General features: G+C 37.4%; 1 protein-coding gene across 1 annotated transcript; it reads right to left on the bottom strand.

Annotated features, from left to right (window-relative positions):
* Positions 1–3,494: 3,494 nt before the first annotated feature.
* LOC132311271 (uncharacterized) lies at positions 3,495–7,967 on the bottom strand. Its single transcript, XM_059809108.1, has 2 exons — positions 7,218–7,967; positions 3,495–6,924 (listed from the first exon to the last, which is right to left on the bottom strand). Exon 2 carries the CDS (start codon positions 6,731–6,733, stop codon positions 5,786–5,788), a length of 948 nt encoding a protein of 315 aa, XP_059665091.1. The 5' UTR covers positions 6,734–6,924; positions 7,218–7,967; the 3' UTR covers positions 3,495–5,785.
* Between the last annotated feature and the right edge of the window lie 5,479 nt (positions 7,968–13,446).

Raw genomic sequence — 13,446 nt, 5'->3', positions numbered from 1 at the left:
TGGCAGTCTAGTATAATGTGCACAGTAATAACTCTATTTGTCATTATATTGTGCTATGGATGTTAATTGATGAACTGTTAAAATTTATATTCGATCAATTGTATGGAATTGGATAATTTAAGTTGTTCATCATTACTTTAACAATTTAAATGAAGGATTTATGGTTTAATCATATACTGGATGCATGATAGGATCTTAATAATATCTGATTTCTACTATGCTATTTTCTGGATAAGTTTGATGTTCTAATGAATGTGCATCATTTGTGGATCATTTGCATTATATGTACCGATATGGGACGGTGACATATCAGGGATGGATTAGATAAAAAAAAAAAACTAAGTCCTACCCCTTCATACATACGGAATGGATTAACTAAAGTAGTTAACTCCTACATGCATACATGTCCTGTCAACTAAAATAGTTGAACGACATAACGGATGTTTGTTTTATCTTTCTGCATTTAGGAAGGAATTTATATATATATTTATGGTACCGTGATACGAGCTTGAGTCTCCTGATCATGGTTAGGGTGTGTATATTGCAAAGGTTGAGTAGCTGGATATAACTAATGTTCCCTGGTAGGTCTAGGTACTTGGCCGCTGAAAAGCGTGTTTTATATGTCACATTCTACCCAGGCTGAACTATGTTATAGGCTAGTGAGCATCCTATAGTGTGTATTTATATATATATGGACTATTATAGATATTGCCGAGCTATCTAGGATGTATCTGCGTATCGAGTTTATGTACAGATTGTAGTAGATTGGAACTTGCATGTGGGCCTGACCCACTCCTTTTTTTAGGTATTCGCCAGTTCCAGCTTAGAGTTTGATCGTGTTGATGCAGATACAGACACTCACTCTACCGGTTACATAGGATTTCCTTCCTATTATGGTTTTGGATTTTAATTCTGTAAATTTATCTAAAGATTTGTATTTAGGGGTCCACCAGGTGGATTCCCGAGTTGTACGGATTTAAATTATATTAAATTATTATTTAAGGTTTGAGGATTTTCATATTAGTATTCTTTCTGGTTATTATTATTTAAATCTTACTTCAGTTTTATTCCTGCTTGTTTACATATTGATTGTTTGGTATCCCTCGGATCTGTGCTCGGAGCTGATCACCCTTGGCTCTAGAAACGAGGGGTATCACAGTTGGTATCAGAGCACTCCAGGTTCTAGTGTCCTTAGGAGTGTCTTTTGTTAGAAGTCTTCCGCGTTGCGTCTCTTAAAAAAAAAACTTAGAGCCATATTAGGATTTGTTGTACTCTTTTACGGTTCATTAGGAGGAGCTCCTGATGTCAATTATATTCCATAATTATGGAATGGTTGACACTAGAAGGAGGATGGGGTCTGCGGCGACAGCAAATCAGACCGAAGGAGTAGAGGAATACGTTATCGAGTTCTCTATCAGAAGCAAAACTTGGGATTTAAGGTTTAGTTCCGGTTGGCACTACTTTTAAAAGTATAAGCCAATGAGGGATATAGGAGTGTGTTTTAGGTCCCCGTATAAAAGGGACTAACACGATTTTAGTTATTCTCATAAAAGAGACAACCGAGGAATAGGAGTCCAAAAAGGATTCTAGTGGAGGAGATTTCCACATACCCAAGAAAGAGGGTATTGAATGTTGAAAATCAAGGATCACGTGAAAGTGATCTTGTTCGCTAATAGTATAGTGAACAATACTCATAGAGTTGAGGTGGATAGCTAACCTTGTGTATTACCTTTAAACGAGGTAGATAAAGGGAACTCTTTGGGGGTTTAGGAATCGGATGGAGTTCTTCTTAGAACGAAGCAAAGATTATATAGCACGTTCTGGGAAGTAGGGGGATTAGGTTTTGACGATTTAAGTTGCTTTATACAGTTACATTAGACGGTTTGTATTCTGTGTATAAGGAGGATGAAGGTTAAGCCTTTGGCATTTGCTGAGGCAAATGGAGTTTGTTTTGAGCTATGTTTCATGGTTGGATGATTAACTCCGAAACTGTAGAAAGGAGATTGTGAACTAATCGGGTAAAGTTGATTTTTAAAAGAGATTTTCTTTGCTAAGAGGAACGATGTTTTACGAAGGGATTTATTGTGTTTTATTGTGTGCTTTATGTGTTTCTTTTTCGTCAAGTATTCAAGATTGGTAATACGGTTTAGTTGGGGACACAAGTGAGTGATCAGTTAACTACCTTTTTGGAGGAATAACGTTAATTACGCTAGGATTTTAGGCATGTGATGTGACCCGAGCGTGTGCACAAAATAATGCACAACACTTTGGTTTTGGAAATGGTATCAAGCGGGCATCATAGTTTACATTTGTAAACCGTTAGACACTTATACTATGTAGTATGAAGTGAGAAGGGATCGAACCCAAGGGATTGAACACGTGTTGGGACTAAACTTGATTTTAATGCTAATTAGATTGTAAAAGAGAGAAGAGAAAGAGAGAGAAAGAGTGTGAGAGAAAAATATTTTGGTGGAGTGATTAAACTAAAATTCAATTAAAAGCATGAAAATAGAAATGACATTAAACTAAGAATTAAAGAGATAGGAAGAGAGTCTTAGGGTTAGGATTCACCACTAAGCCCATGCAATTAACCATATGCTTTCAATTAATGGGGAATTTATTAGTGTAATTCTAGATGTGGTCACATTATCATCACAAATCACAATTGTAAGCATAGATTATCAACATCAAGAATGAATTGTCTACCTAATGACAATTAAACTAAAGTGTAGAACCCATTCAAGACTATGTCATAACCCACCATACACATTCACAAATGTATCCAATAAGAGCACACATCAATCAAGAAGATAATACTAATTGTAATTAGAAGCATGGATTAAAATAATCAAGCCCAGATTGCCTACTTTACTACAATTAACTAATGACAAATAAGCTAATTTGTAAAACAATCTATCATGATTAAGCCTTTATCCATCAAATTAATTGACAATTGTATCAACTAAGTCTCATGCTATGGCCATCACTAAACACAACTAAAAGAAGTATCTAGTGTAGAGTATAATTCTAAATCAATCACACCTAGACATGCAATTTTCATATAGAATCAATGGAAGAATTAAATTCTAATCATCTAATGAAGAATAAAATCCCTAATTAATCATACATAGACATACAATCAATTGGAGATTTCAATGGAAGAATTTATCAATACAAACCCTAATTTATCAAATCAAGCATGTATATATTAAGAAATCGCAAGGCCATATAATTTAATTACAACATAATAATTTCCCAAGAAAAGAAATACAAAGGTTAGGGTTACATGAACTTAGGGCTCATCCAAGCCCTAAGTGAAGAACTAGCTCATGGAGGAGATGATCATGGTGTCAACAAGTCCTATCTCCATCTTTTGGCCCTTCTTCTTCTTCCTTCAACTGTAGACAAAGCCTCTGTAAAAAATATTCTTGAAACCCTCGCTTTTTTTCTTCCTTTCGTTTTCTTCCAGAGAGAACGATATCACGATACAGATTAAAAAAAAAAATAATCAAAACTTCATTCTCCAAATAATAAATCACTAAACTAATAAATACTAACCCTAAAAACAATGGGCCTCACTGGGCTTAAGTAATAAACCTATTAAAGCCCACTAGGTTACAAAATAAGCCCAAACATTAAAATAAAAATATGCAATGTTGCCAAGTCCTGGGGGATTGATCCCCCACCCTGGGGGATCGATCCCCCAGAGTTGGAAAATTCCTTTAAGCCTTATTCAACTCCATTTTTGTCCCGGGCTATTTGGTTTGCTTCTCCATCTTTGGGAACATCATCAAAGGCCCGAGATTGACCGCTTTGTGCCATTTTCTGAAAATCTTTGCTTAACTCCAAAAAGGCTTAATTGGACCGTTCTTAGCTCATTTTAACTTTATTGCCCTGAAATACACATAAACATAAATTAGGACTAAAACATAAACTTAAGATAGATGTAAAGACTGAAATACCCTAGCTTAGGTGCTGAAATGTGCAACATTTAAGCACTTATCACACCCCCAAACTTAGATATTGCTAGTCCCTAGCAATGAACTATAACATGGAAATGAAACAAACATATATACAACTATGAACTAATTAAGCAAATAAAGATAACACCACTTTCGTAGGGATCACGGTTGCATTTAGCATATGCAACAAGCCTTTTAAACCCCTAGGTTACCCCTAGTGGACGAGTGAAGTCTCGTGAGGGTTTTCAGAAATGGTACCCACAAACATCAACAGCTCTTTCTTACTTGAGAAGTAACAACACATATCAAATAAGTGTTTAAAGTAGACTACTTCAAGTATGCAAATTTCTGCCATTTCTAAGCTATTCTTAATATTTCAACATCATGTAAGCAAAAATGGTCCTCCACACATCAAGCAAGTTAATCATGCAAATTGAATCAATTTTATCATCCTTTTTTAGTGAACCGGCATCAAAATGTGTTGCTATCCTAGCAAATCAAAGTAATGGCATAGCCTTACCCTCAAACTAGCATACAAATATAGTACCAGACATCAAGACATTCAATGAACCTTGTTATTCAATCAAACATTTTTTTTTTTATTTGATTTCATCAATTTTATATATATATATATGTATGACCATGTGCAATGTCCAAGTTCCTTAAGCTCTCTAATCACCCCATGTAACAAGCGTTGAGCCAACGACTCCCAAACCAGATGGTCTTAGGGCGTTAAGTGTAAAGACACTCCTAAGGGCGTAATGACTCGGAATGACTAGGCTACGAACTCAAACTAATCATACATCTTACATTCTTTCCTTGTCTTCCTTTTTAATCAGTTGACATGTTGAAATAATGCTGTTTTTTTTTTTTTTTTTTTCCTCACCTTTGGTGAGTGCTTTTATTTTTTTTCTTTGCAAAGTCATTTTATCAAGAATGAAAGCTTCCAAAGCATACTAGCTCAATTGGGATAAACCAAGACAATAATCAACTAAGCATGTACCCCACAAATTGAATGCTAGTGTGCGCAAGTGCAAGTGTAGAATTCTAGAATCAACTCTTAAAGCATTTTCAACCAACAAGATGATGTGTACCACAAGACCAAATATGATATCAAAAATTAAAAATTTACCCCTAAATGGCATCCTAGAGCATACAAGAAGTATTAGACTTTAACAACTTGTTTTTTAAAAGTACTATGCTTCAAAAGTTCAAAATCATTGCCAAATACATCTCAAATCTCAATCATGCATTTAAAGCTCAACTTAAAGTAGAATGTAACAAGGCTACCTTACCCCCAAACTTAAACTACACATTGGTCCTCAATGTGCAATGAGAACAATGAAAGAAATGGAAAGAGTATACCGTGATGGCAAAAGTTAATGACGCCCGGCAATGATCCATGACGAAAGAGGTCTCCCCCAAACTTGGATGCAAAAACCTACTAGAAAAGCCACACTAGCAACTCACATCAAACATCAAATGGGATAAGTAAAGCATACATTCTAAAACAATATAGAATAAGATGTAAAGAGATATGATATCAAGCCCTTTGTAAAAGATGAAAACAAGCATAACTAAGCAGAAGGGCATAACGGGAACACATATTTTTGAAATTTTTTATTTTTTATTATTATTATTTTTTTTGTTTGCTTTGTTTTGTTTTTTTTTTTTTTTTAATTTTATTTTAAAAGAAATAAAGAAAAAAAAACATGTATATACAACCTAGAAAATAAATAAATAATGGGCTAAGTTTAACGTCTCTAGCAAGACGGAATGATACTTTGCAAAAAATCTGAACAGCTTAAAATAGACAAAAGAAATCATGCATCAGGTGGCAATGTGGAAGTGCGTGGGAGACTCGATGAAACAATCTCATATAGATCTCGTAGCATGCGCTGGGTAGTGGTATGCTGCTGTATAAGCTCAGCATGCTCGACTCTATGCTGCTCTCGAGATTCAGCCAACTCGGTCCTCAACTGCCCCACAATGGCATTGAACTCTGCCCTAGTCACCCCTGCAGACTCATTTGCATGTGGTGACACAGCCGGTGCTATCTCATAAGTAGCACCATCAGCAATCTGGTCCTCAGACCTCCCAACAACGTCCTCAACCAGGTTATTCACGTCCTCTTTAGTACCTGCTACCATGCCATCACCTTCCTTCTTGGCACTAGGCATATCAGAAAGGCTTAAGTTCCACTGTGCTAGCCTAAAAGTCACCCGTGGAGCCTCAGAGATCTCATCATTATCAACCACGAAGCGCCGAAGGACAAGGAGCTGGGTAATAAGATACGGAAACGGAAGTTTCCATTTTTTCGCATTCGGATCCCCACTCGCCACTAAATGCTTCCAGTATTTATGCATCTGGTTAAAGACGAAAGCTGGAACAGAAAACCATGTTCCAGTGTGGTTAGCATACAACGCTATTAAGAACTCTTGTCCCCGCTGTACCTTATGACCTATTGGAAAAACATTCCGTTTCAGAACCTGATCGAAAAACCACATATCCTTAGGTAGTGAGGACTTGCTGGCACAATTCTTCTTCTTCTTGTCACCATACTTCCCGTCACACATATCTTTAAGAATAGAATGTACAGTAGGTTTTTTCGAGAATTTGCCAAAACGTAGCTCCCCATTCTCTGCTAGCAAGTCAGTGGGGCACAAATGTGGACACCCTAATGCCTGGGCTATGTCCAAGACACCAAAGTGAATTCGGACACCATCAATGGTTGTAACTAATATGTCCGGCGCATCACTAAACCATTCCATATTCTGATAAAACAAGCGCACAATACGGGGATAGACAACCTCTGCAGCTGGTCTAAAAAGGCAGGACAAACGCCTCCTTTCAAATTCTAACACCGCCCATTCAGTCGTGTCATTGTGGCGAAACGTACCTTCAATGTCGAAGGTAGTCTCAAAATCCAAACGTTTGTTGCGCCACACAACTTTGGGAGTCTCTTTGGAGGGTTTAAAACGTTTGGAAGAAGAAACACGAGTCATTTCTTAAGATTGAAATATATGGGAAGTAGTCCAAAATCAATAACCCTACTTCAATGACAAATATTTTTTTTTAAATCATCAATTCAAAATTTTATGCACTTTTTTTTTTTAACAACAATTCAACTGTTTTTTTTTTTTTTAAGTCATCAATGTAAAAATAAAAAAATAAAATAAATAAATAAATAAAATAGAATTTGGAACCCAATTAACAACTCACAGACATGCCAAACTTGCCAAAATCAGCACTTACCCACATACTTGCCGGAGAAAACCCAGTCAAAAGCCGCCGGAATCGATGAAGAAACCAAATCAAAATCTAGCCAAAATCGCTGGAGGGAACAGCCAGTTGCAACGCCGGAAAAATAAAGGGCGAGTCTCAAACAGCGCCGGAATTTAAGCCCAGCCGGAATTGCCGGAAAGAGCCGCCGCGATCGCTGTTGGAAGAACCAGACGCCGGAATCGCTGAAGAAGAAGCAGCCGCAACGCCGGAGGACGAAACAGATCGCTGGTGCTAGCCGAGATCGCCGGAGAACGACCCAGCCGCGAATCGTTGACGAACCTAGCCGCGAATCGCTGGAAAAGGAACAGATGGGACGCCAGAAAGACGAACAGAGGCGACGCCGGAAGACGAACAGCCGCGTCGCCAGCGCAGCGAACAAGCCGGCGAAATTTCTACCCAACAGCCTCAAACGTAACCCACAGTCGGCGAAATCCACAACCCAACGCCTAAACTGCAGGTGAAGCGAACAAGCCGGCGAACGAACCAACCGCGACGATGTAATCTCGGCGACCCAACAACCGCAGACGCCAGAGAACCAAGCCAAACGCGCCGGAAAAGAAAAACCAGCCGCGGCGATGTAATCTCGGCGACCCAACCTCGTCGGAGAAATACAGCGATTAAGACACCCGCCGGAAAGACCCAGCCGATGCTGGAAAGTTGTACAGCCGCGATCTCGGAGAAAAACCCAGCGGCGATCGCTGGCCCAGATGCGACAGAGAACGGCGAAGTAAAATCACCGGGAAATAACCCACCACCCAACAGCGACGCCGTTGAACGACCTCTTCAACACGGCGCAAGAGAGGATAGAACAGAGAGGATCAAATAGAGAGGATGGTCGAAGAACTTGGGTTAAGAGATTTGAGGGTTGGCAGTGAATGCAGACGAGAGAGAGATGGGAAGGCAAGCTAATGGGCTCGATCCATCAGTTAAGGGGATCGATAATTTTAGACACAAAATTGGCCCTTCACTGTGGAATGAGAAAGTGGCGACATAGGTAAAAAGGGATCGATCCACGTGATTGGGGGATCAATCTACTTGGGACATTTTTTTGTTGCTCTCTGCCAAGACGGTGATCCATCTTTTGCTTTTTTTTTTTTCTTTAATTTATTTATTTTTTAATATATACACTAAAAATAAAAAAATAAAAATAAAAATAATAACTAAAAAGAATATATACACTGAAATGAAAAATAGATAAAAATAATAATAATAATAAATAAAATTAAAATAAAATCACTTACCAACTTAATTTTTTTTTTTTTTTTTTTAAGTAAAACTAAAAAGAAAAATATATATACTAAAATTAAATATATATAAAAATTAAAATTAAAATAATACTACTAAAAATTAAAATAAAATCAAATACCAACTTATCCTACCCATCACAACAAATTTTTTTTTTTTTTTTTTCTTTTTGAATATAAAAATACATAAATGTACAAAAGGAAAAGAAAACAAAATAATAATAAAATGCATTTTTTTTTTTTTGAAAATTCTACGAACAACTAGTATTTAACGTCTCTAGCAAGACGTTGGGGTGACTCACTAGTCGAAAGAATCAAAAACTGGATATGAGACATCCTCATTGATCCGTTTATCTATTTTCCCCAATGGATCTTCTCTCGCAACAATGAATACATCTCCCAAAAGAATGATTTGGAAAGAAATGGTGAAAGATGCAATTTGTTTCCTCTCATCCACGGTTTTGAAAATAAAGTCCATAATGAGCGGCCTTGCACTTGGCAAGGTAATGTCTTTCAAAGGTTCGGTTAGATTATTAAGAAACTCAATCTCTTCATCATTTTTGTTAACTTCCACATTGATCACTTTCTCCTCCTTCACTAAGGTCGCCTCAATGACTTCATGCTCAATATTATAAGGAATGTCCTCATAAATTGGATTGGCCATTGGCGTACTTACCACTTCTTCCTCTTCTTGATAAGAAAGAGTACTTGCGATTGAAGGAAGAGGTTCTTTTGAGTTTTTCCATGGCGGGAAGTCTAAGATGGCCACGGAGTCTATTAGAGAATTCACTTCATATATGGAGCTTTCAATGTCAAATGCATCTATATTGAAGTGAGAGAGGCATGCCTCAAGAGGATCTTCAGAAAGAATAGAATGAATGGAAGGAATAGCTTCTTCAACAATTTCATCCAAGACATTCACCATGAAACACTTGCCTTCATTGATACAATGTTGGCTCATGTTGAACACATTAAGCTTAACCATCATATTGCCAAAAGATATGTCCATAATGCCGGACCTACAATTGATTGTCGCATTAGCAGTGGCAAGGAATGGTCTTCCTAAGATTATTGGAATGTAAGTGGTAGGATTGGGAACCAGCTCAGTGTCAAGCACAACAAAATCAACCGGGAAATAGAATTTGTCAACTTTGATAAGGATGTCCTCAACAATTCCCCTTGGTTGTTTTGTAGACCTATCGGCGAGTTGAATAACTACCGAAGTTGGCTTAAGGTTTCCCAAACCTAATTGAAGATACACGGAGTAAGGAATAACATTAACACTAGCCCCTAAGTCAAGAAGAGCCCTTTTGACCTCATGGTTCCCTATGGTACAAGAGATGGTTGGCGCGCCGGGGTCTTTGAACTTAGGTAGGGTGTTAAGCTTAATGATAGAGCTCACTTGCTCCGTGAGAAGCACTTTCTTTGGGCTTGGTCCCTTGTTCTTCCTCTTTTGAGTACACAAGTCCTTCAAGAACTTGGCATATGGTGGAATTTGTTGAATAGCATCAAGAAGAGGAAGGTTGATTTTAACTTGTTTAAAAACTTCCATCATGTCATGGATTTTTCCTTCTTGCCTCGAAAATGGAGTAGCGTTTAAAGCTTGTGGAAATGGAGCTTTGGGCTCATAAGACTTCTCTACATGGGAGGAAGATGATGATGATGCAATTTGCTCATTAATGTGACCATTTGTCCCTAGTGAAGTAGGAATGGAATTGGGAATGGTAAATGTGCTAACACTTGGTTGCACCGGAACACTAACTTCACTAGGTCTCTTAACTTTATTATCAATTTTTCTCCCACTCCTCAAGGTGGAAATGGAGTATGCCTTTCGGTTAATCTCAGGTTGAATAGGCCCTTTCTCTTTTATTGATTTAGCCATTTGCCCAATTTGGGCTTCAAGTTTTGCAATTGATTGAGAATGTGAATGAAACACTTGATTTTCCTTTTGAAGATCACCCAAAGCTTCTAAAACCTTATCCTCAAAAGTGGGATTCCTAAGAGGCTCTTGAGGTGGATGAGAATAAGATTGATGATTTGAAGAATGAGAATTAGAGAATTGATTCACATTTGGAAGAGGATAAGATGGAGAGTGGTATGCTTGAGAATTTGCATTTCGGAGGTGGGGAGGCACATACTTTTCTTGGGAATTTTTATGAATAGGAGGAATGATACCTCCTCCTTGATTTCTCTAAGAAAAGTGAGGATCACTCCATCCAGAATTGTAGGAGTTAGAATTTGGATTACTTCCCGGATGAATGAAAACAGCATTGACTTGTTCTTGATACTCACTCGGAAAAACTTGTCCAAGAGGACAATTGGAAGTATTGTGAGTATAACTAGAGCAAGTCATGCACATCACACTTTGAGAATGGAAAGAGTTGGATGTTTGAATTGCCGGGTTTTGGCTCGAAAAGAATTTATCAAACCTTTGAGTAAGAATTTTGACCTCAGCGGCAATTTCCATGGAAATATTTATTTGAGAAAGATTGGAGGTTTTCTTCCCTCCTTCATTTAAATTTTGGCCAAATCGGGACGATGAAGAACGATGCATTGAATTTTCGCTCATGCGATCAAAAAGATGCCACACATCGTCTTCATTTTTGTCCAAATAGGCTCCTCCACATGAAGCATCAACCATCCCTTTTTGGGTATCGGATAAGCTTTCATAGAAGCAACGAACTAATTGCCACTTAGGACTAATTGCCACTTAGGAATGTCGTGATGTGGACACTTCCGTAGCAAATCGTTCAAACGCTCCCATGCTTCATGCAAAGGCTCTCCCTCATTTTGGGAGAATTCACGGATAGAAGCTCTCATAGCATCGGTTCTACTTGCGGGGTAAAATTTTTTTAGGAATTCATATTGTAGTTGAGCCCAAGATGTGATTGAATTTGCCCTCAAGTTATTGAACCAATATTTAGCCTTTTCCCGAAGAGTGAAAGGGAAAAGCTTCATTTTTAAGACTTCTTCCGGAAGGTCCGTGATTTTCACGGTTGAACAAACTTCTAAAAACTCATCCAAATGTTTATATGGTTCTTCATTGTTTACCCCATAGAAAATGGGGCACATTTGGATGGTTGCGGGCTTAATTTCATAATGGGTTGCCCGAAAGTTTGGCAACCGGATGCATGTTGGTGCATTGTATACATTGGGAGTGTAATGATCCCGAAGAGATAATTGATGATTGGGGGGATTCACTACATGATCTTGAAGATGGATTGGCATTATTGGAGGTTGTTGCACTTGATTGGGTTGTGGCAACACATTAGGATGGGGAATTCTCAAGGGTGGATGCCCATTAAGAGGGTAATACTCACCTAGATTATCCATATTCCCTAGTTATTAAAATTGGTTTTCCATTAAGTGTGGGATAATCAAGAATGGGAAGAATTCTCCTAGAACTACCTCCTAACACCGAATGGATGATTCAAGATTAGACCACAACAACTTCACAACAAACCACAACAAAAATCAACAACAATTCACCACCTCCACATACGATGTTCCCATACTCCCATGTTATATCAATGCACAAAATTAAATTGCCTCCACACGGGCCGATGCTTTCTATCAAGAAAGTAGTAGCCTCCTTTTGGGCTTATGCTTGGACAAGAATTTAAACAATGTGATAGCCTCGACAAGGGCTATCTCGCAAGCATACAGAGAATTGAACAATTATAATAAAAGAAATTCAAGGAAGCTTACAAAAGTCCCTAGCAACAATGTTACAAAGGTGCTAAAATCCAATGCTTGCTCCTTTTCTTTTCAAGTACCTAATTGAACAAGGGGGATTAGTAAGAAAATAGTAATTTTAAGAAAACAATTAAATTAGCCCTAATGCCTAATTTAATTCCAACTAAACCGTCAATCCCCGGCAACGGCGCCAAAATTATGATGCGACCCGAGCGTGTGCACAAAATAATGCACAACACTTTGGTTTTGGAAATGGTATCAAGCGGGCATCATAGTTTACATTTGTAAACCGCTAGACACTTATACTATGTAGTATGAAGTGAGAAGGGATCGAACCCAAGGGATTGAACACGTGTTGGGACTAAACTTGATTTTAATGCTAATAAGATTGTAAAAGAGAGAAGAGAAAGAAAGAGAAAGAGTGTGAGAGAAAAATATTTTGGTGGAGTGATTAAACTAAAATTCAATTAAAAGCATGAAAATAGAAATGACATTAAACTAAGAATTAAAGAGATAGGAAGAGAGTCTTAGGGTTAGGATTCACCACTAAGCCCATGCAATTAACCATATGCTTTCAATTAATGGGGAATTTATTAGTGTAATTATAGATGTGGTCACATTATCATCACAAATCACAATTGTAAGCATAGATTATCAACATCAAGAATGAATTGTCTACCTAATGACAATTAAACTAAATTGTAGAACCCATTCAAGACTACGTCATAACCCACCATACACATTCACAAATGTATCCAATAAGAGCACACATCAATCAAGAAGATAATACTAATTGTAATTAGAAGCATGGATTAAAATAATCAAGCCCAGATTGCCTACTTTACTACAATTAACTAATGACAAATAAGCTAATTTGTAAAACAATCTATCATGATTAAGCCTTTATCCATCAAATTAATTGACAATTGTATCAACTAAGTCTCATGCTATGGCCATCACTAAACACAACTAAAAGAAGTATCTAGTGTAGAGTATAATTCTAAATCAATCACACCTAGACATGCAACTTTCATATAGAATCAATGGAAGAATTAAATTCTAATCATCTAATGAAGAATAAAATCCCTAATTAATCATACATAGACATACAATCAATTGGAGATTTCAATGGAAGAATTTATCAATACAAACCCTACTTTATCAAATCAAGCATGTATATATTAAGAAATCGCAAGGCCATACAATTTAATTACAACATAATAATTCCCCAAGAAAAGAAATACAAAGGTTAGGGTTAC

Source organism: Cornus florida, unplaced genomic scaffold (genome assembly GCF_030987335.1).
Source record: "Cornus florida cultivar Cherokee Brave unplaced genomic scaffold, ASM3098733v1 CherokeeBrave_3.0.0_Hap2_Chr06, whole genome shotgun sequence".
Taxonomy (NCBI): domain Eukaryota; kingdom Viridiplantae; phylum Streptophyta; class Magnoliopsida; order Cornales; family Cornaceae; genus Cornus; species Cornus florida.
The sequence above is the reverse complement of the archived record's forward strand: the minus strand, read 5'-3'. Positions and strand labels throughout refer to the sequence as shown.

Bases quoted from the DNA above. Each gene is read 5' to 3' on its own strand.
- LOC132311271 (XM_059809108.1), bottom strand. From the start codon at position 6,733: ATGGAATGGTTTAGTGATGCGCCGGACATATTAGTTACAACCATTGAT.